A 24,158-nucleotide genomic window follows, 5' to 3' on the forward strand; every position below is an offset into this window, starting at 1 on the left:
TAGACAATATGTAATGCGGTACAATTTTACATCAACGCGTTGTCCCCTAGAAGTCAGGGCTCGTATTTCATTGAAAGAATCGATTTGATAATTCCTTCGAAATTTGTATATTGCTTGTTGGTTTAACTTTTACGTAGATTATAACGACATAAATGTAACTAAATAAATACCTTATAGACATACTATAAGCTGAATTGCATTTGTTTATTTCAAAAGCGATACGAGATAATCAGAAAATCGATAATTCAAGGGTGAAGATTACTCTGATAATAATAATAACATTAGTGAAAAGATCTAAGATAATATAATTTATTTAATATTTAAAATGTATGTATAACTATTTTAAACAAAAATACTTTTTTTGATTAGCAATGTTAATTAGTACAAGTCATTTTTCAAGTTCAATACAAATTTCTGTTTAGACCAAAAATTCAGAAAAGTTCTTATTTAAATACGTCCTATAATACTGATCAAATCAAATCGAATTTATTTAATGATATTCGTATCTATGTACACTTATGAACGTCAATATTTAAAAATATAAAGTTTTTAAATATTTGTCACGTTTTTTATGTCACGCGAGGGATCAAAACAAAAGAATTAATTGCTATTTGAAGATGGTACCTACATATAAATAAGAAAGTTTTAATACTACGCGTCCCATTCTAATGGCTCTTAGCTTTATAAAGTATCTTATGGTTAGAGATATTAAGCTCTCATAATATTACTTACTTGGCTTTTCCGGGTCCTTTTCAGTGCGATGATGATGTTTATGTTTTCTGTGTGAGTGACGTCTAGTTGGCACGTGTACACCCACAAACACCGTGTGCGCCCGGTGACCTGGCAATTTATACTTCATTAGGTCTGATATAGGTATTACATGAAATGATTTATTAGTAGTAGTAAATTCATTATACACATGTTACATATTTATTTATTTATACTTTATTACCTTATTCAAAACATACACATAACAAAAATAAAAAAAGCAGGTTACAATACTTATAAGGCAACGGGCCGCCTTATCGCTAACAAGCGATTTCTTCCAGGCAACCCTAATGTGGAACAATGAAAAAGAAACACCTACAGAGGGTAGAGTACAAGAAATGCAAAAATAATTAACAAAATAACACGTTACCATAACTAAAATAAAATAAAGTAAAATCTAAAGAAAAAGTAACAATAATAAAAAACAAAAATTTAAAAGCCAATCAAAATGTGAACTGAATAACAATAATTAATATATATATAAGCAGAGCTAATTAGGAGGCAGAAAGAAAATGATCAAAAAGCTTTTTAAATAAATTTCAAGACTGAGCTCATCTAATACCGTGTATCAATTGGTAGGAAATTCCATAGCAGGATACTTTGCATACAACGATTTAAAAATATATCTTTTTACTTAAATGTTAATTTATCAACGCAACATTATATATTATTAAAAGCAACATTTTATATCAATGTATATTTTCTTTTAAACAATTATTTTTATTAATTTATCAATAAAATTTACCATTTAAATATATTTTATTTTGATAAACAATGCCGCAACTTTGCATAAATAAATATGCATTTTATATTAAAATGTATACGAGCTCTGATTTGTTATTGAATCAAAATCTCTAGTATTGAACCTGAATACACATTAATTGCTTTACTTTTTAAGGTTTCTTTTCCTTTTTAATGGCAAAGATTCTTACGCAAAGAAAGTTGCCCATTATATTGGAAAATTTTAGAAAACTTTACGACTAAACTTCAAGAGTTTTCCAGTTTTCTTCATTTCACAATCATGATATTATTATAGTTAATCGTAAATTTCTTTTCTTAATCGTCAATTCTATATACATTCATATTATTTATATTCTTATTAGGAATTGATTGTTTGTTTGATTTGAATGCTGATTGCATTGGCTCTAAAAGGACTGAACCGATTAAAGAAAAATACTATTAAAATCATATATATCCCTGATGAAATAGCGTATGTTCATTTCTACAAACTATTGTGTATAACTATTCGGCCTATTCCATAGTTAAAAAAAATAAAACCAACGGGACTGATCACACAGATGTTGCCAGGTCACAGTGGATTCTCATCGTATCTTCACAGATTTTGAGTTAAGCAAAATGCAGGCTGTCCTTGCAACAACACAGCTGAAGAGTCGGTATTACGTCCTAAACTATCCAATGTATGGCTATGACAGGTACAACACTGAACAAATTTTAGGAATGCACATAACAAAGACAACCTCCAAAGATATAATGATGGATAAAAGCTTAAGAGACAGCATTCTAAAACTTGCTGTAAATATAATAGAAAGAGTTGTTAACAGAAAAAAATGTGTGCTTGTACTAGGTGTACACACGTAAGAAGTGAAACTTCTTTATGACCTTATTTTTCGAAAAATGATCTACTATATGCAACTTTACAGAAATTGGTTAAATAAAGTTAAATTAGATAAAGTTTAACAAAAGGCTTTTATTATCATAGACATGAATACAAATACAATTATTTCATTTTAACTTATTACTGTACTACTATGTAGTACTAAGATTATTACAGAATTTCATTTATTGCAATAGAATTAGTAGTATTACTATCATTGTTATCGTTATTATATATTTTTGTTACTAATGGCTTCGAATCTCTTCGGATCAACCGTGGTAGGGACAAGAAAAAGATGGCGCGCGTAACAGAAAAATGTGACGCGTAACGAAAAAATTTTACACTAAATTTTTTTCCAACCCCGATAAAGAAGTTTCACTTCAATAAGTAGTACTTAATTATACTAGTTACAAATGCAATTTTGCTAGTCATAATAAAAAATCAGTGGCGCTACGATCTTTTTAGGTGTGGGCCTCAGATCATAATAATCTAATAGGCAATTAGGTGATCAGCCTCCTGTGCCTGACGCACGCCGCCCACTTTTTGGGTCTAAGGCAAGCTGGTTTTCTCACGTTGCTTTCCTTAACCGTTCGAGCGATTGTTAAATGCGCACATTGAAAGAAAGTCCATTGGTGCATATCCGTGGATCGAATCTACGACCTCAAGGATGAGGATACATGCTGTAGCCACTAGGGAAACACTGCTCATAGACGACAATATAGTCGGCGAATTAGCCAAAGAAAATATGTATTAAAAAAACCCAAGCTGTGAATAGAATACCAATTATATATTGCGTACGCTGCTCTATTGACAATGGAACAAAGCGATGAATGTAAAACCCCGATTCATATATATTAAATTATTTCATATTTAATAAAATAATTATCCAGCTGTGCGAAGCTGAGACTGAACGCTAGTGTTTTTTAAATTGTAATGGTCACAACCACGAGGCCTATTCATCTGCCTCCAATATCATAATAAAAATGCATACTAGATAAACGGAAATTTTATCAATATCCTAAGGGTCTGTTTCACAGTGTATGGATAAAGTACCAAATAGCTATGCAACACATAAATTATTTGGAAGATAAATTGTGCTATTTGACACTTTATCGGACTCAAACTTATGATGCACTCTATGTGACGAATAGCGCTATCTGACAGTCGTGAAACGCAACAATTGTGTTTATCCTACCAATAAGTAACAAATAGCTAATTTGGAACTTATGTAGAACTTATCCGTACATTGTAAAACAGACCCTTAATCTCTGAAATAAAAACTTAGTTTATTAACTTGTCATAATTTCGATTTGGTTGTTCTAAGGCCGCGTTGTAATAGGCTTTTACCAAAAGTGAGGTGTCGTAATAGCCCTGAAAATCTATTTTCCTTTCACAAATATTTGGAAACTTTGAGGATAAAGATATTATCGCTACGAGACAAGATTGTTATTACATCTTAAATAATGTCTTTCATCTTGACATCTTTAGTATAAAGTAATTTCAAAATGGATTTAATGAAACTATTTTCGGGCTATACGTTTTACAAACTTAAGACACAAAATGTTTGTTCCTTACTTTCATTAATTACTATTATTAAAACTAATTTTAATTCATTGCTATAATTTTCTATCACGACAGATTTAACTTTCCACTCACCCTCTCCTTAATTCACTCACCCCCTCATTGGAAATAGTTTATTGTATTAGATTACTTGTTTATTGAAATTTCAGTATTAAAAACTGGCCAGTTGACGACATAGGGACATTCAAAATCAAGACAGTTCTAAGTGTGACCCGAAAATATATTGGATACGTTAAAAGAACATTATTGCCACAAAGTAAAAGTTGTCACTAACGCGATAACAATTTACAGAAAAGAAATATGACGTCGTCACTTAGAAAACAAATTACATCAAGGAACATATTGAATCACAGATCTAAATCTGAGTGTACAAATGTGGGTGACAATAACGGCGGTCGTGTGATCTGACTCTAAGGTCCTCAATTAGGAGACCATTGCCACCAAGACAAATTATCCATAAGAATGACAGATGCATTTAGGAAAAGATAGTAATAAATCATCTCGATCTGGCAAATTGTGTTTTTGTAAATAGTGTAAATTAGTTTTAGCACAAATAAAAGCTAATTTTAATCCTTCTTTACATTAAGTACCAAGGGACCTAAATAAACAAAAGCGTACCCGCAATTGTCTAGACATGATATCGATCATTTTGTTTACTGCCTTAAAGCCCGTCAAATTGAATACATTAGATACATTGAGGTATCGCGATTTTTAAATTTAATCCAATACTAATGGCGCTACAAAGTTTTTTTTTCTTTGTGATCATTTCTAATAAGCAAATAGGTGATCCACTTTTGTGTATAACCGTTGACTTTTTTGGTCTAAGGAATGCCGGTTTCCTCACGATGTTTTACTTCTATTTACTTCACCGTACGAGCCAGTGCGAAATGCGCACATAGAAAGTCCAATAGTGCACAGCCGGGGATCAAACCTTAGACTCCAGGGATGAGTCGCATGTTGAAATTACTAGGTCAACACTGCTCACACCCAAGCATTTTTATTATTTTGTAGTCTAGATTTCATCTAAGAAACTTCGTGTTAATCTCATACTATTAATCAACAAGAGAGGTCAAGGGTTATAGTTTTAAACAGCCTATGAAGGTTTCTATATTCTATATGTTTTGGTTCGCGACTAGAGTAATTACTTATCTGACGTTTTGAATTTTTTAATGCATAATTTCAATGACAGTTTAAAATATGATCGTAACATACATTGATACATCATTTCTCGGTCAATGTTTTAAGCGTGCGTAATATGCGTTCTTCAGGAAAGGTAAACATCGTGAAAATTAACGGCGTGGCTCAGATAGAGAAGACTGTTCACCTGAGTGTTCTGAAAGTCTTTAAGAAAAGATTGACATAGGAACAAATGCGTACGGCCTCATATAAGGAAAAAGAAATTTGTCTACGTAGTTGTAACCGTTGACAAACCAATAAGTTCTAATAATTGTAGATGAACGCTATTTTTGCTACGTTAACCAGATTTATACGACATTCGCCCTTTTAGACCATGATATAAAATCCACTTTCGTTTGCATTTGAAATTACGAACTTTTTCTTTTCAACACATGTTACCGTCAAATAGGTTTGAAAATTTTGTCATATTAAGAGTTCAAGCTCTGAAAAGGTTTCTGAAAAATGCTGGCTAGTAAAAGGGCTCACTTACGTATGTACGTATATTTCTAATTAAATATCCAAGTTAAGTAAAACAGTCCAAAGCTGAATAGTCTGCAGTGACATAGGGAGCGTTCAAGTATTACGTCATGTTGAACCCCCTCATGTAACGCTCCGTAACGTAACGGTCACGAAACGTTTTCTGTACCCACTAGTAAAACGTTTCGTGACCACCCAGTGACTCTGTGTACCTAAAAGTTACCACTATGTGGTGTAAAGTACTGGAAAGTCGAAAATAATATTAACAATATCAGGTAATTTAATCCCCGCACCGCATCGTAACGTTTTAAAAAAGGGACCCCGGCCAAAATTCGTTACGTAATTCTTGAACGCTGACATATGACAGGAATAATTTAGTGTCTGTTTTATTTATCAATTGGTCAATCTACTTAAAACTAGTTCAATAATTATTGATATCTACGTCCATTTTGGACCAATAAGTTTTGCCCGGTTTTTTATAAGATATCGAGCCGACACCGAGAAGCACCATTTTAGTGGATTCGTTGTCGTTCTTTGACAGTGATTTTTTTTTTTCAATGGGAGTTAGTATCTCCCAGGGAAGACCCTCACCGGGAGTCGATTCCACATATCGCTAGTTCGCAAACAAAAATGTCTTGTGAAGCGGGCCCAAAAATTTATTTAATCATATTGGTTACTATGAAAAAAAGCATCTAAATTTACGTTTATTAGCAGTTCCTAAATCAAGAGCCAGATGAACTGGCAAGAAACTTTTCGCCACTACTTTAAATGCTAAGATTTGGTGTACAAGGTAGGAATGAAACCATTTTGAAACAAAATGTAATGACGAACCTTCGGCTTATATATTCCCAGAGAAGTTCTTTAGTATAAAAGTCACAAATAATCGAATTATTTCATTTAAATTATAATAACAAAATGTACAGTAGTAGTAATTATGTTACAAATGCAACTCAATTAACTAAAATTGCTTAATTATATTGTGTTAGGTACGTTGATTATTGACAGTGATCATATGCTTACTTAAGTAGAAGCTGTAATTAATTTATTGAATTAGCTGCTAAGCATATGATATTCAGTGATGTGTCATATCGAGTCTCTACCCTATACTATGTAAGTCTTTTGTCACTTTGCTATAGTCTAATGATATCTTTTTTATTTATTTCCTTAAAACAAAATGGATGAAAGTTGTCTTAGCATGGTATCCCAGAGATAGAGAAAGAAAAATGATATTTCAAATAACCGTTTGACATTGCACTGCCTGAAGTTGAATTAAAGTTTAATTTGACGCTTTTTAAAATACATATTAATGATTTGTTTCTGTGATATTAATAAAACAGTAAGCTCGAATCCGCTTCTCAATACCCCAGCCGTGGTGAGGTTTTGTCTCTATAGGGTATTAAATGGGGACGTGTACGTAAAATATTGTATTAAAATGCCCTTACTAACAAACCGAATTACGAGGTTAGCGCTTATGGTGTTAAAGTAATAAATAAAACTACGATTATGATTTAAAGAAATGAAATATCTTTATTATTACTAAGCGAGATCATCAATTTTAATAATAAAAAACACATAGCTTTAGCTTTATTTTCTAGTTGACTGAATATCGATTGGTCTACGTGACGATATAAAAGCTACTCGTAGAAGGCTACGACGTACTAAGTGCTACGAAACGTAGCGCTCAAAATTGCTTATAATAGCTCTGAATGCTTTTCGAAAAACAATACGGTGTTATGGCATTTTAAAGTCGCAGTAAAGCAGATTCTATAGAATATATAAAAAACAATCCGTTAATTTTTTCGTTCCCTTATCTAAATATTTTTTTTCTCCAAATGGCCTTCTTCTAGGTGCAAAATTTATAATTTATTATATAGTAAATTCGCAATATTTTCTTTCACCGTACGAGTATTGATTGCGAATATAAAATAATATGCAAGATCAATAATATATAGAAGAAAGTTTCTTTGTACTTTTATCATAGTTACTTCACGTCGATTTGTTCTACCTTAATTTTCGTTTGTATTGGCAAATTTATGTAAATTTACCACAACTACGATAACTTTGATACTTAGTTAGTTTATAGTTAGTTAGTGTTTTCACAAAATGGCTGCTATTTTTTTAGTACATTTAAGAAGTACATTTATGAAAGGATGAGGGTAAAACTGGTATCCCTAGTTTTAGTAACACTTATGTTCTATAAAACTCTAGTGTTTTCATAACCTATTCATCAAAGCGCTCATGACAATCTTAAATTATTTTATTTTATTAATAGCTGCTAATGGAAATCCCAACTGGCTACTGAGAATCACAATGAATTACAGTAACGTAAATGATGTGCCTAATAATAGATAGATATATTTAAAATTAGACCATATTTATAATTTTATAGTAACATTGCACTTAATGCGTTTTCCTTCAAAGCCTCTTTCCGCCATAAATCGTGTAAACCTGACCTTATTCTGATACGGCTTCGCTAAACCTCTCAAGGTGGGTCTATCACACTATTTTATATAATCTGCACCTGACCGAACTTTCCATAGCTCTTAACTGCTACTTATCTGTAGATAGTTTTATACGACTTGCATTGATTTATAATCGTTTTCCTACTATGAGCTTTAATTTGTATGAGATTCATAAAAGTGTTATTACCATTCTATAGACATTTTTATATGTTTTATGTAGTGGAAACATAAACTCTATATAGCTTTTATGTTCACCAGGACGTCGAACAAATTCTCAACGTATTTAACAGTGTTGTTGTTCACGCAACGCAACAATATTAAAATTGTGAGTATGAAGGTTCGTTTTAACCGAGCTATTATTTGAAAAGCTATTTCATGTATATAATATATACAGTAAAGTATTATTGCCTCACTATGAATATTTTTACACAACTTAAAGCAGCGTTACTTTATTATTGTGAGACGCTATAATAGTATCGTGTCACTGCTGTGTTATTTTATGAGATTTATACAAGAACATTTTTCTTACGACCATTTTTATTACGCTAAATTTATTTGAGGCAACGCGAGCTAAGACTCGAAAGTTATTTTTAATGTTTAAAACACGTTCAACGGTACCACTTATGTATAATAAATAAGTAAATATCAGTGATGAGTTTAAAAAAAATTGAATAAATCAAATCTACAAAAACTTGTTAAAATTTAAGTAAAATAGATAAAATATTGTATTACTTTATAACGATTTTTAAATGTTCCCAAATGTATGTAAACATTTTATACAACCAAGGAGAGTTTTAGATATGTATAACCGTCATATGCACGGGGCATTTTGTGAAGCAAACATCGCTCCCGAGACCAGTTAATGTCAAAGGTTTTGGTACACGAAAATTTTGCTTCAAAATCTTGTTAAATGCTAAAAGCGTTTGCTATTTTAGTTTTATTAGGTACGTGTAACACTCTCTGACCATCTCTGTGGCTAACTGGTTACTGACACGGAGATCCTTGCTTCAATTCCCAGCGAAATATCTCAAAGAAGAAGAACCAATGAAACGGAAGCAAAATTAAGTCCTTCTCTAATACAATTAACCTTTGCTCTCTTAGTCGTAGGTAATCTGAAATCTTTATGTTAGCTCATAAAATTCATGATCCAAAGGGAATGAATTTAGTATGCAGTAAAACAATAATTAGGATGTAGGCTTGTACCTACCTAGGTGGAGAAGTTAAACAGGTAGAAGTTTTAAATTAGTTATGTTACAACCAAATTAATGCAGACAATATTATCAAAACCTTCAATATCTTATTAAGAATTCCTCAACAATAACTCAGCGACCTAATATAATACAATTTAGAAATATGTATTTTTTGCTTTTTGTACGTTTTATGACCAAATATTTTTTCTTTCTTTCTTTTAATAGTGGACGCAATACTACCTCGAAAGTTTCGTAAAGAACATCTCAGTCTAAGCGGAGGTTTTGTTAGAAAACGCTGTATTTGAATAGGCAACTGTTTGTAACGTACAAAAGGTTCTTCATTTTACTATTGATTCGTAGTTCTGACTGAACCTTTTTTTATATTCAAAAGTAATAGTAACATAATAAAACAACTGTTTTATACCGAGTTACGACTTTGTCAACTCCCGACGTAAAAATCCCCTATCTGTGGCATCGTACCTTATAATCAAATGGGTCCATTATAATGCGATTTTTCTTAGACATTGACGTCTTATTAAAATCTGTTCAGGCTTTTCAAGGTCAGATGTTTATCACCTGCATCAGAAATATTTATTTTTTCATATTGTAACTGTACTCTTATGAATACTAGAAAAAAATTGGAAGGCATTAATTTACATTTACTACCAGTTTCAAAGGGGGCTTAGAGCGGATGAGAAGTGGTAAGAAACTCCCCGCCACCCTTTTTATAATCACCAAGTGTTTGGTTTACAGGAAGGTGGCAATTTTTAATTTTATATTTATAACACCTTTTTAACATATCTCTCTTAGGGCTGATTTCACCAATGTCGTAGTTATCCGAGAATAGCTATACCAAGGATAAACATATTCGCTTGAATTTAATCCCAGATAACTCACTTTACATTTCACCATGTAAAACATCCGATAAACTAGTCTCAGATTAGCTATTCTTTGGAACAACCGTGTTGCTTATCTGTGGAAGTGTATATTGAGTGAACGAACGAATGAGTGTATAATGAAAACAAATTAAATGTGCAATTTCTTTAAAGAACATGAAGGTTAATTGGAACTTTTTACTTTAGTTGGATTATACGTCAGTTTGAAGCTGTCATGGAACCTACTTTGTAATCTGTGGTCATGTCATAGAGGCTTTGTTTTGCCTGAGTGTTTATTTTGGTTTTGATTTGAAAGAAGAAAATAAATAACAGAAACAATATCGTTCATGATAATGACCGATAGAAAAAGAAGTCCTAACTGGCAAATGCCAGAGAAGATGTTACTGGTAGATCTGATAACTGACCATTTTAAGATAGTGGAAAACAAGCGTACCGACGCAGTAACCATGAAAGAAAAAAATGCTGAGTGGATTAAAATATCCAATGAATTCAATTCGCAAACCAGTTTCAGCCACAGAACCGCGGAAAATTTAAAGGCACAATGGGAAAGCTTAAAAAAATTCACCAAAAAAGAATCTGCTGCTGCAAGGCAGTACATGATTCAAACAGGTAAAATCATTTTATCATTTACATGCTTATTTTCGCAGCTAAAAGCATCTTCATGATAAACCTATGGTGGTACTGTGACATTCTTAACTATATTTGATTTTTTGTTTAGGTGGGGGACCTGCAAAGCCTAAATCTGACGACCCGTTATTTACCCGGATCTTGGGTCTTATTTCAACAGTTGCTGTTGGACTCGAAAATCCATATGATTGCGATAATTTTATATTAAAAGAAAATGAAACATTGGCTACAGTTAAAATTCCAGATGTATCAGGCATATTTGTGCCGAACACCACTGTGACCAAGTCAACGCCTCTTGACTTGGATATTGATGCTGCAAATTTTACCTGCGATAATGATAAATCACAAGGTGACTGTGCTGCTGATTGGGGAGACTACACCCCAAAGATGCTGCAATCTCAGAAATCTGCTCCTCTGCGTGCACAGTCAGTTCAGCCTGTGGTTCAGCCAGCTAAATCGACGCCTCTTGCCTTGGATATGGATATTGATGACTGTGCTTTAATATCTGTAGAGGATGCTGGAAATACCCCTCTCACTCAAAAGAAAAATTGGAGCAGCAGACGCAGACCTACTTTACCGGTTTCTTCAACTTTAGAAGAGTTACATAAAATTAAAATAAAAGCTGTACAAATGCAAATGAATTTTGCTGCTGAGGAGAGAGAGGAAGGAAAAAAAATATTTGAAGTTGAAATAAAAATTAAAAATGAAATATTAAAACGGGAGAAAATCAAAACACGAAATCTTTTTGCACAAATGAAACATCGAAGAATAAATAGAAAACAGCTGACATGACATGGCGGCCATTTTTATCCAAGGAATATCTCCGTATTCGTTCAAAATTGGGCGTATAAATCTTATCCTTGGAATAACGTTTTATTCTCAGGTTAAGTAGTTGGTGAAATGTAAAATTGGCTATTCCAGGGTTAATTCCTTGGAATAAAACTTATCTGAGTTTGGTGAAATTAGCCCTTAATAGAATCTAATCTAAACCTGATTTACCTGACACGTTAAACATTCTTATATCTATTATATATTTTCATTATAACACAAATTTATATATATTTCTGTAAATATATTGGCCAATGTTGGTTTACGCGAAAATTATTCTTCTATTATATAAAAAAAAACGAATTTGGTACGATTACTTGAAAATACAATCCTACGCAAACATTGGACCTACTTGGTATGTCGTAGCACCCTCGTTCACCCTTCGACCTACTTCCATTTCACTAATTCAAAGCGAGCAGGACAACTTGAAAATGTCTGAAAATCGTCTAAAGATGAAAGTAAAAACAAATCTAATTTATTAGCTTTTACGCTATAAAGATTTTCTTATTTTTTAACATTATCTATGGAGTACATAATGTTTGTATTTATAGACAAAACATAGTAAGCCGGAAGAGAGACAGTCAAAAGGTAAATTACAAAAAAAACTTCTAAACACAATTCTCAATCTTGAAACAACGGTATATTTTTTTTTTTTAAAGACAATTCACACCAATTGACCTAGACCCATGCTAAGCTGGTGAATTTTGTGTTATGGGTACTAGGCAACGGATAAACATACATATTATATTATATATAGATAGATATACATATAAATACATATTTAAACATCCAAGACCTAAGCACAACACCAAATGCTCATCACATCGATGTTCGTCTCAGCCGGGGATCGAACCCGGGACCCAAGGATTCGCAGTCAGGGGTACTAACCACTAGACCAATGAGTCTTCAAATTATTTCTCTTTATCAGGGTTGTTAAAAATCGCTTATCAATGTTACACACCTTCAAAGTCCTGTTCAGTGTAGTCATGATGTAGAGATTTTCTGGCCGCCGGGTCTGGTGGTGGCTCATCATCATCCCTCGTGTCCATACTTGACAACCTGTTTACAATATTAATATTAGTTTATTTTATACATCAAAATATTAAATTTTAAAACGTATAAGTGAGCAGCTGGGATTCAAATGTAATACCTCAGGTATGAGAGCACGTTTGAGAACTAGGCTACTACTTACAAAGTATGTAATATAGATTAGCATCCTTAATCTAATATATAAAATTCTCGTGTCGCGGTGTTTGTAGTTAAACTCCTCCGAAACGGCTTGACAGATTCTCATGAAATTTTGTGTGCATATTGGGTATGTAGAATCAGACAACATCTATTTTTCATCCCCCTAAATGTTAAGGGTAGTCCACCCCTAAATTACTTTGTTTTAATTTTTAGATGTTTTTTTTGTTTTTATTTTTTTATAATACAGCATTAAAAAATACATACAACCCCTAGTTTTCACCCCTCTACGAACAAACCCTATTTTTTATTATAAATGATATACATGGCAAAACCACGTTTGCCCGGTCAGCTAGTGTTGTAATATTGTTTTTGCGGCCAAATCATTTCCTCAAATACAGTAATTCAACATTACAATTATAAGATATATCTTATCCGCGAAGGCCTGGCAGTTATATTTTTATAGTCAGTAATTAATAAGATTTGTGATAGGCAGATATTATATTTATTAAAGCAATTAATTTTAAATTGAGCAGCAGTAACGACAGTATTGTTAGTATTACATTTTAGATGAGACCAGAACAATACAGAAAACACAAATATTAAATTAACTCAGGCCAGTAAACTCCGAAACTCAATGATTAAATTAATTTCGTACGTTTGAAGTAGACGTGAAAGAGCACACTGTATGAGGTAAATAGAATGTAATTTGTAACATGTTACGAAATATTTATGGTATTTAAAAAAAATTAACAAGAATAGGTATGACTCCTAAAATATATTTCTTTAAATACTGTTTGTACCAAATTTTGTAGGGTTTTTATCATTGTATTGTGTTACATTTTTCCTATTTGTCTTTTGAATAAAGGGCGTATCCCTTAATTTAACAAACTATTTCAATAACAATTACATTAGAAAAGAGGTAAGTAGATACTTCATTACTTAATACCCACATACGCTTTTGTATTATCTAAAACTATAATGGAATAATAGTTTTATTTTAATGAGGTAGTAGGTGCTTATGAATAGCAAAAATACTAATGACCTTTCGATGTCTTACAGCTTGCACTAGTGTATCTAGACCTTACGTAATTCTGATCGGAAGGTAATGAAGCCATGCATTAGCTAGATACATTATACCTTGTAGTGGTTTCAAGGTAACTAAGTGACCCAGCAACCGATTGACAACTATCGTATTTTTATGCACAATGGCGTAAAAAAATGCCTAGCGAAATGGTTATGAACAGCAATTTAGTCACGGCCTTCGCCATACCATGTGAAATACATATTAAAATATGGGAATAAAAATCTTATTAAGCTTTCATGGGGTATTTTTGTCAAATAAACATACCTACATTAATAAAATATTTGTAATAACAATTTGCGTTTAATCAGGCTAGAAGTCAGTCTAGAGGGCAACAAATGTAAATTTGACTTTGACAAAGAATGAGTATATATAAGTATTTTACTTATAAAATGTGAAATTTCTTCTTCGAATAGCGTCTTGCTAATATGTGACAGTGCTTGTGTCTTTGTTAAATTAACTATAAGCAAGCCAAATAATAATAACTACGTCTGGTAACTGAAAGGTTTTTCCTCGACTACATACTTAAATTTCAGTAAAACAAATAATATATAGATTTTTCTGTTGAACAGACCGACTTTGGTATAAATGGAATTTTAACGTGTTTATTATCATGGTTACCATGGTAACAAATCTCCAGCCCACGTCTTATAATAAGTAATAAAAAAATTAATTGATTGTTATTAATTTAAATAGTTATGAATATTAGTAAACAATTTTATTTATATTGTTTTTAGTATTTTGTCAAATTATTTTATAATTATTCATTAATTACATTTTTTAATTTTTATAAGACATAATATAAGCCTCCCTTTACAATTTTCACATACATTATCAGACTACTTAGACGTTATTCGTGCGTCAGAGCATAAAATCCGAGATTGGATGGGAATAGCTGAAATGGCCTATTTGCATGTCACAGGGCAGTTAATTTGTAAATCATCAACATGGATAAGTCGACAGTAGTGTTAATTTATCAATGATCATACTGATTTGGGTTTTAAGTGTAATTAGACGGTGTTACTTTTACCTCATTACATTAGCAAAACGTACCTATGTAAAAATTGTATATTATACTAGCAGACTCCGACAAACGTTGCTGTGGCTATGTTTTTTGTTATATTACATAGTAGTAAACTATTCGAGGGAGACAGTAGGAGAACACCAGTCACGGGGACCACCATGCTTTTTTGGTGGTTATAAAATAATATTACAGGTATACATTAAGATATAAACTATCCTATCTTTTAAGTTAGATGTGTGCAAATTTGATTGAAATCGGTTAAGTAGTTTAGGAGTCCATAGCGGACAAACAACGTGACGTATTTATATATATTAAGATTGGGTAAGATTAAAGGAAATCGGGAATATATGCTGTGTCTGTGTCAATAACTTTATAGGTAAATAGAGTAGTATTTATTTGTTGATAGCAGATATAATTAAATAAAAGAAAAAAATATAAACAATAACCTGGGATATACATAAGCGGTAAGAGGCCTTTGTGGAAAAAGACCGGTTTTTTTTGGTTTGTGTTGTTACCGTATTTAAAAAAAGGTATGGTCACAGAAATAAAAAAGCTTTAATATCTACACTACTACTACTACTAATGATTTGGGCCGAATGCGCCACAGCTATTTGTGACTAACATTACTTTTCTTTCTCGTACTGTGAAAAATCCCGCCTTGTCTTGGAAATCGACGAAGTATCTAAAACAAAGAATTCTCACCAACTTGCTTAAAAATATCAACGAAACAGCAATGTGCCCCATGCCCTTTCATAATACAGAAATCCATTAGACATGTACATTTATTATGCGTGGTGCGCGGCAAAAAGTGCCTTAAAAAACGCTCAGTTCTGGAAGAAAACTTATAAAAAGCTATTACGAACTTACGCGTACTCATCTGTGTGATAAATACCTTGTGAAAGGGCAAACAAATTGTAATCTTAAAGAAATAATGAAAAAACTTTACCGATTCGTTTATGAGGAATAAGTTGGATTAAAGAAGAAATAAGACGGAAATGTGGATTGTGTGAAATATTGGTCATGTTTCGAGATAACATCCTAACAAAGGTGTAACAGTAGAAAGAAGGAAAATAGAAAGATTAATTGATTTGTCTTATTGAGGCCATTATATTCAAAATGACTGTATTTTACAACAACAGCAATAATAATTATTATAAATCGTTTATTTGAAAAGATAGTCGTACAATTACAAGTAAATAAAAAGTTAACTTTATTAATTTAGTTTGTTTTTTGTTCCTGTTTAGTTTCTTTTTCTGAACAACTATATGTACTACTAATACTGTATACATGTATTTTTGAACTTCTTGCCTACCTTATGTAATTTAATACTTTTTTTCTTTTCTCACAGTGGTTGCCTGGAAGAGATCGTTCGAAAGCGATAAGGCCGCCAGGTGCTCTCCTTTTTTATTTAATTATGTTAATTGTACTATATTAATGTATATGCAACGAAGTGTTAATAAATAAAATAAATAAGTCAACGACTAAATCTGTAAAACTAGATCTAAACAAAAGCAAACGTGTTAATATTGAATGAGGAAGTGTAAATCAGGTTTACGACTTGATTGACCTCAGTTTACGACAGAACTGTTACCAGGACACGGCCCTTATTAACTGCTTCCTTTTTGTAGGATAATAGAATGACCGGGTTCCCATGCTTCAATTATGATATATCACTGTTTTATTTATCAAATTAATATGGTGTGGGCTAGAGTATAGTAACAGTGATATATGTAGTTGTTATTGCTATATACTTTTACACAGTATCATTTTAAATGAATCAGGCGTAGTCTAAATAGAAAATTCAACTTCTTTACAAAGAAAATCAAACTTGTATGTATATCTAATTTTAGCTTTGAACTTGGTTTTTTAACACAACATATCATAGCCAGAAAAAAGTTTAGATGTAGAAAACCACTAAGAGGGCTGCGAATAAGTTTTAAAACGGTTCAGTACCCTGTTTATTTAAAAATCAAAATATTATGTACATGTACATTAAGTAGGTAACTTAATGTACACTTGTGAAGGTCAGTCAAAAAATTAATACTTTGAAATTTACATTCACTACCAGTTCTCAAATCCAAAGACTAGAACAACCCAAAAGAAAGAACTCTCTGTCATTCTATTTCTCTCTTTAAATCGCTAAGGTATTTTTACAAAATGATTTGTAAGCACCTGCAGCTTAATGCTTCACCTCACATGAAAACAACCAAACAATAACCTTAAAGATAGGCACTTTAGCCGTTAGTTACCATAACGAGTACCATAATACAGCGCGACACCTACCCTCTTTTTAATATATATTAACGTTCTGTGCAATCTGCCACTAGACAACGGAAAACTCCGTTTACTCCTTTTCCGATGATACATCTATTATATTTCAGTTTTCGTCTTAGCAGAGAAAGGTACATATTGCGTTTCCAATTGGCTACAAAACAATCTTTAACAAACACAAATACCAAATTTATGGGTTTAGCATAACAGACGGGTCCAACCCAATGTCTAATTGACCTCCAACCAGTCATGAAACTGTCATAACCAACATCCACGGATGTCCATGTGTCGAATACATGGAAACTACTAAGTGTTCTAGGATCAGAAAGCTAATGTATAATTCAATCTTTAATCGACTGAAACTGAAGACAAAATTATCAGCATAATTCACTTAGCATTTAGTCAGTCCATTCTAACATACTGTCTACTTGCATGAAGAGAAACAGGTGAATCTAGATTAATTGAACTTGCACAAAGAGCAATTCTTCAAGTAGCCTATCGCAGACTATTTAGATATCCCACAGTCATACCCCACCTAGCAATAAAAATCTATTCAGTAAGAAAGCTATACTTAGCTTAGCGATATGTTTAAGATATCACAAACTCCGTGGATTAATAAATCCGGAGACATCTAAGAACAGACGTTTTTTATTCCAGACGCCAAAACGGAGGACTGTGGTTGGCCAACGCTGTCTATGCATTTAAGGTCGAAGGGGCCCCTTTATAATGAAATCTCCCGATCTTTCGACTCAGAGATAGTCCATCCAGATAATAAATAAAATAATAAAATAAAATAGCCTTTATTGCTGTTTCTATCTTACAATAATACTCATTAATTAATACATGCCTAACATAATTACTTTCTAAATACTTTTCTACTAAATTAAATTTAAATTACTTTCGAAGTTCTTACTAAATAAAATTGGTTTAATCATTGTATGTTCGGCAACTGGATGTTTGTCTGGAACAGCTTGTCTGTCGACAAAGGCCTCCTCTAAAGATTTCCACGTATTCCTGTCTTTTGCTAAACGAGTCCATACCGGACCAGCTATTTTGTTGAAGTCGTCTTCCCATCTTTTCGTTTGAGTTCTTGTAATTTTTCCATGGTTCCTAGTGATCGGCAATTTATAGTTGCTATATATAGATCGTCATTTGTCTTCCTGTTATTTCTTATCTTTAGAGGGTCGTGGTCTTTTTCCATCCAGATATAAACTCACAAATGCATTAAAAATTATGCTGACTGATTTGGATTTTACTACATATTTTGGAATGACTCTAAGGGTCTAAAAACTATTACTAGCGTTAGATCAATTTTGTCATAAGCTCTGTCATGAATAAAGTTTTATTATAATTATATAAAAAACCACAAAACCTAAAAAACCAATTCATATACTTATATAATATACAGGATATGTAAACGAAGTCAAAACTTACAACTTAAAGCTTTAGTAATTAAAAGTTTTTATACAATCAACAAAGTTTTTCATTTCATGCGTGGCTCAAATTAATTTAAATCTAAAAATATTCTAATGTACCTTTTTTCGACTTCTTTGTAGCTGTGTTATCTGAAACAAGAAATTACTTCTATTATTGAAAATTAATTAGAATCTAGTTCGTAAGAGTTTTGGAGCTACAAGATATAAGTATATATCTATTATCTATATCTTTATTATAAGTATATCATGTTTACATAGAATAATGAAAAACTGTCGTATGGTTTCAGCGCAAAGGAATCAGCCACCTACGTAGTTCTGGAATGCGTGGCAGTGGCTAACCTATGGATAGAATTCCTCGCTCCGTAAAGCGAAGTGCTCAGGAGACTTCTGGAAGGAGCTACGCTGGTATAGTTAGCCAGGACTTTACACGCAACGGACCGAATGTGAGTCTAAGTGCGGAAACTGCGTACACCAACCATTAACCATGGTGCATTGTACAAAGTTTGGTGCATGGACAAATTTTTGTCCATGCACCAAACTTGTCAAATCATAATATTTTTTAATTATAAAAATGTTGTTCATTTAATTTAAGAAGAAATCCAGACACACTTGAATGGGTATTAATCAACCACAGAGCCGCTATACCCAGTGAATCAACTACTCAGGGGTGAGAATGTAAAGCCAAAGACAAAACGATGGGGCGTTTCGTTTGATTGTGATTGGTCAATAGAATTTTTAGTCCAAAACGCGGACAAGCGACATCATACGTGTCTTGCGTCATTTGTTTTACAGACTTCTTTAAAACTGTCTAATTTAGACTGAAATTATCTACATTTATAAAATTGAATAATCATGTCACACAAACTCTGGTTCATTCAAACCTTGATAGTTTTAAACGTTTCATTAACAGAAAATCAATATGCCAATTTCATTAAATTTACAAGAGCAGCGCGGCGTGTATAATCTGTGGTGTAATGAATAAAGTTATAAAAGTTCGTGGCTGTCGTGAAAGTAAACAGCGCGGTAACGTATAAATATTAACACATATATTAACAACGGTTACATAAAATTATGGGGACATATTTTTTATATATAACAGGGAGCTAATGGGCAGGAGGCTCATCTGATAGTGATACCGCCCATAGACACTTACATTTCCAGAGGGCTCGCAAGTGCATTGCCGGTCTTTTTGAAATCAATGAATATATAATAGAAGATTAATGGAGGACACGATAATTAACCCATTAAACGCAGCCACTTCGATGTTTACAAATTTCCTTGTATATTAAATGACCGTAAAAACTAAAGCTTTTTTTATTTCTATTTAAAATTAAGGATAATCTATTCTTATAACGCTTTTAGAAATTTTTAATACTGTATCAGCGTCGGCTCAATTAGCGGGAAAGGATCCAATTAATAACAAAGGGTTATCAAAGCCTTCGTTAGTCTTAAAAGCGATTATTAAGCTAATCTTATACTTGCAAATCAATTGTTTTTATTACTTTATAAAAACATAACCAAACTATTTTTTAATTATCATAGATTTACTTGCGTATATCGGCGACCTCACAACATTCGTATAGTAGCCCTCATAGAAATTAGACTGTGTCCTGCATGTGAAGATTAACCACTTGGCTAATAAACGTCAACATTTATAATTTAACTTTCACCCCGACCAGGTATTGAAGCCCCAGTTATAAACTTAAGAAACTGACTTAAGAATCAAAACTCATTTGACTTGAATAACATAAGAATTAATGTTGTCTGGATTTTTGGCTGATTCATGGCTGGCCACGCGTTATACTCGTGAACGGGTGCTACTTGTGGTGACTGGTCGTACTTGAATTCGTGTATGCGGTGGTGTTAGTTGTTTCAACTATGTATTTTCGTGTTGTTCCCACGAGAATGTAAATATGTGCTTCTATTTCACCATGCCTCCTGCTGATAGAGGACAAATTTTTGTTTTTAATTTATTTTATTATTATTTATTACTTAAGATGTCACGTGGAACCTGGTGTAATGGTTGTAACTCCTTACAAACGTTGTGTCAAACAAAAAACTTGGCGATTAAAAAGAGAAGAACTGGCAATAAACCTCTCCACGAGTTTGCCGGTTTTTCTCTTCCGTTCTACACCCTTGATTTGAGAACTGGCAGTAAATGTTATAGTAAGTAAAATTAGAAGCATTTAATGTATATTTATTTTTTGACGCTCATAAGTGTACATTGTGTTATCTACATGAATAAATGATTTTTGACTTTTGACTTTGACTTTTTTACTTTTTTACACTTTTAAATTGCCGCGACGTTTGGTGAGCCCTACAGCATGGTCATATGATTCTTACATTGAAGATTGTTACTATACATATTATGTCTAATTTAAACCCATCGTGGTTCTAGTTTCATTAGAAACGTGTATGTAAATTTTAATTAATTAATTAGAGATATTGGTAATACCAAAAAAATTAACATCGTTTTATGAGGTTAAGTTAATTTGAAAAATAATTTTCGTTTGAGTACTTTCAAAGTGTTACTTTTATCCACAAAACGCTCGAAGAATTTTAATAAACTTTATAATTTCTGTTCACGTGGAGGCCGGGGCCGACACTTTATTTTTAATTTAATTAATAATCTCCTAACGCCTGAGAATAATTTGTTTGCGAATAAATTTCGTTTAGATTGTGAATATAAATTCAATGTAATTTATTTTAAATTAATAACAGTAATATATACATTTTTAGTAACATGCTTATTAATTAATTATTATTGATCTGTTCGTACATTGAACAACTCGCAGAAAATATTTAGATATTTTGGTTCAACAAGCTGTCAAAAATAAGATCAAACATAAACTTTGTGCAAACCAGTATAGTCTAGTCTTGGACATCAAACCTTTTTTACTTCCTAAATAATACATATATTAATTTTTATTAACAACCTTAAAACTATACAGTTTAGAAATTGGGGTTCAAGTGCACAGGCGCTAATTAAAGATTTAAGTTGGCGCATGGTATATAGTACCAGTGAACCCAAAGCTGGTGCTTTCCTCGCTCAATGAAGAAGTATCGCAATACAGTGAGGAAATGCTGCCAGTATTAAAGGTACACAGAGACCAAACTTTTTAAATTTGTTTTAATTTTCTATTTATCAATTTTTAATTGTTATTATTACTATGTAGGTAATGAATATTGTAATACTATTTATGAATAAAGATAGATTTACATAGTTTTGTTATTAACAGTGTAATTATGATTTTAAATACATAAGAATCATATCCGGCTAATCTACTTCAGTTAACTACTTGTACACAAGTGAACAATACAGGAAGTTGATCACAGCTGCGCCACATTTCAGACGATACAAAGGCTTTTAACTTTATTGACAGCAATTCAGTCCCAGCACAATGTTGTTAAATGTCAGACCTGATGACATCGAACGTGCTAAAAGGTTATTATAAAATTCATCTCTTGAGTTTTACATAATATTTTTTTATCATCATCATCATCATCAATGGCTATACGGTCCCTTGTGGGCCTTAGCCTCCTCACTATATTTCGCCATCGCATTCTCTTGCGTCCAATTATATTACAATATTTTTCTATAGGTTTAATTAATGTTATCGCCGCATTAGCACATAATATGGTTAACTAAATCTAGATTCACGAGGAAACCTCCCTAAAATGTAAAAGTAGCGAGGTTCGCCCTCTTCGTTCCTTTAAATAATAAACTAGGTGAAACAGTGAGTTACCAATAAAATTGTGTAAAAATTTGACTATGTTTAGGCATGTGAAATGACGGAATAGTTTCTAGCTTAAAAGATATAAATTAATAAAAAAACGTGTGTACCTACTTATATAAGTACACGCGTTAGAAGTTATACTTCTATGGCGTAACAAGATAAAACTCTTTCCAAAAAATAATTCTTTCGCCTAATTCTACATTTGTAGAAAAATCGACACTAACAATAGAAAAAAGGTATTAAATACATTGAAAGTTTTATTATAACGCATTCTATAGGTTAATAAAGTTTATTTAAATATCACAAAAAACTAAAATGTTGACTATAGCTAACTTCAGGGTGTTTTTGTGACGATGTGCGCGCGCATCGTAAAAATTGACTCTCATCATTTTTCCCTAACGCGCCAAAAGAAGTATAACTTCAATAAGAAATTGTCTTAAATAAATCTCGACATCAAAAACTTGAATACAGGTTATTTTCTTTTAAATTTAGAAATGGTACATAGGAAAACAGGCATTGATTGTTCCAGAACAAAGCGAATACAGAAAAATATGTCAATATCATTAAATATCAAAATATTCGCAAACATTTAGGAGAAACAGTAATTATTGTTACTAAGGAAATTCGAACGGAAATAGACACTCTCGTAACCCGCTGTTGCTACGGAGCGTAGACTTTAAATTCGTACAATTCGAATCACGTAATCAAAGTGCTTGAATGATGAAAAAAAATAGGTTTATACGGGATTTAAAAAAAAACCTTGTTTACAAGATTCAATTCAATTTCAATTTCAAAAATTCTTTATTTTGTTTCACAAAAATTTATAGTGCTACATATCCAGTGTACATTATTTCCTGGAATGTAACAAGCTTACAACTAGACACGTTTTTACAGCTATTTTGCTTTTTTTAAAACTTATAAAATTTATAAAACTAAAGTTATACGAAAGGTTTTAACAATAACAAACAATTTTTAACAATGAGGTAAACTACCTGGTAATTATGCAATCTTTAGATGAGATTTGCATTTTGACATGCCTAAATTGAATAACTAAATATAGTTCTAACAATAAATGGGGTAGCACCGAGAACAAAAGAGTGGACGGCAAGCAATCACAAGATTGGAACTCTTATAATTATTACATTTTTTAATGTGTGATATTAGCGTAAGTAAGTTTTGATATATAATATATATATATAGGGTGATAATTCAAAACGTATTGGATGTCAAAATCTAAATCTGTTGACATATCTCAGAATTGAATACATATATCGAGAGACATATTCGCACTAATTCAAGTATTCGTTTTCTAAACAATTTTCCAGAAAAAATTCCATTTATAATCCTTTAAGACGCTCTCAATCAGCTCTATTTGTGCTACCAACGACGTAATTTATTCAATTCAGTCAACACCAATCAACAACGTTTCACAAGAACGGAAATAGGCTAGAAAAAGCGCCGACTATCTTTAAAGTAGTTTGTGATACGGAGTTTACTCAACACTATACCACAGATGGATGATATTCGTTAGGCATATGATTAAATGCGAAAAATTCTCGCCTTACTTCTGAAACAAGATCCTTTTAAATACTACCTAATAAATACTCAGTCTAAAAACAATATTATTTATTCCGTTAATTTAAGATTTTAACTTTTCATTTTGAAATTATAATTGTACTTTCGCGTCTTTCAAAGAAAGCATGTCCGTGTACGACTAATATAAATAAACTGTATAGATCACAGAATAGATCACATTTGTTTAGTAAATCTTTTAAAATGTATCCAATATCAATGATTTTTC

At 32.0% G+C, this 24,158-nt stretch overlaps 2 protein-coding genes across 9 annotated transcripts in view; one reads left to right on the forward strand and one right to left on the reverse strand.

Moving 5' to 3' along the window:
* Window positions 1-24,158, reverse strand: part of LOC125051049 (sodium bicarbonate cotransporter 3) — a 37,396-nt gene that overhangs the window by 8,506 nt on the left and 4,732 nt on the right. For 7 of the 8 annotated variants that reach the window (XM_047651176.1, XM_047651174.1, XM_047651177.1 and 4 more), the window contains exons 2-4: window positions 18,723-18,749; window positions 12,582-12,681; window positions 733-840 (exon numbers count right to left, since the gene is read on the reverse strand). In XM_047651176.1, the coding sequence (XP_047507132.1) occupies window positions 733-840; window positions 12,582-12,669 (196 nt within the window). In that variant the 5' untranslated portion in view covers window positions 12,670-12,681; window positions 18,723-18,749. Of the gene's footprint in view, window positions 1-732; window positions 841-12,581; window positions 12,682-18,719; window positions 18,750-24,158 lie in introns of all 8 variants that reach the window. The other variant, XM_047651175.1, reaches the window with a different exon arrangement.
* Window positions 10,424-11,764, forward strand: LOC125051051. Its single transcript, XM_047651182.1, has 2 exons — window positions 10,424-10,774; window positions 10,884-11,764. Exons 1-2 carry the CDS (start codon window positions 10,492-10,494, stop codon window positions 11,582-11,584), a joined length of 984 nt encoding a protein of 327 aa, XP_047507138.1. The 5' UTR covers window positions 10,424-10,491; the 3' UTR covers window positions 11,585-11,764.

The sequence above is a fragment of the Pieris napi genome, chromosome 7, assembly GCF_905475465.1.
Source record: "Pieris napi chromosome 7, ilPieNapi1.2, whole genome shotgun sequence".
Lineage (NCBI taxonomy): Eukaryota > Metazoa > Arthropoda > Insecta > Lepidoptera > Pieridae > Pieris > Pieris napi.

Bases quoted from the DNA above. Each gene is read 5' to 3' on its own strand.
- LOC125051051 (XM_047651182.1), top strand. From the start codon at position 10,492: ATGATAATGACCGATAGAAAAAGAAGTCCTAACTGGCAAATGCCAGAG. The intron at 10,775-10,883 runs GTAAAATCATTT...TTTTTTGTTTAG, and splicing joins GCAGTACATGATTCAAACAG to GTGGGGGACCTGCAAAGCCT.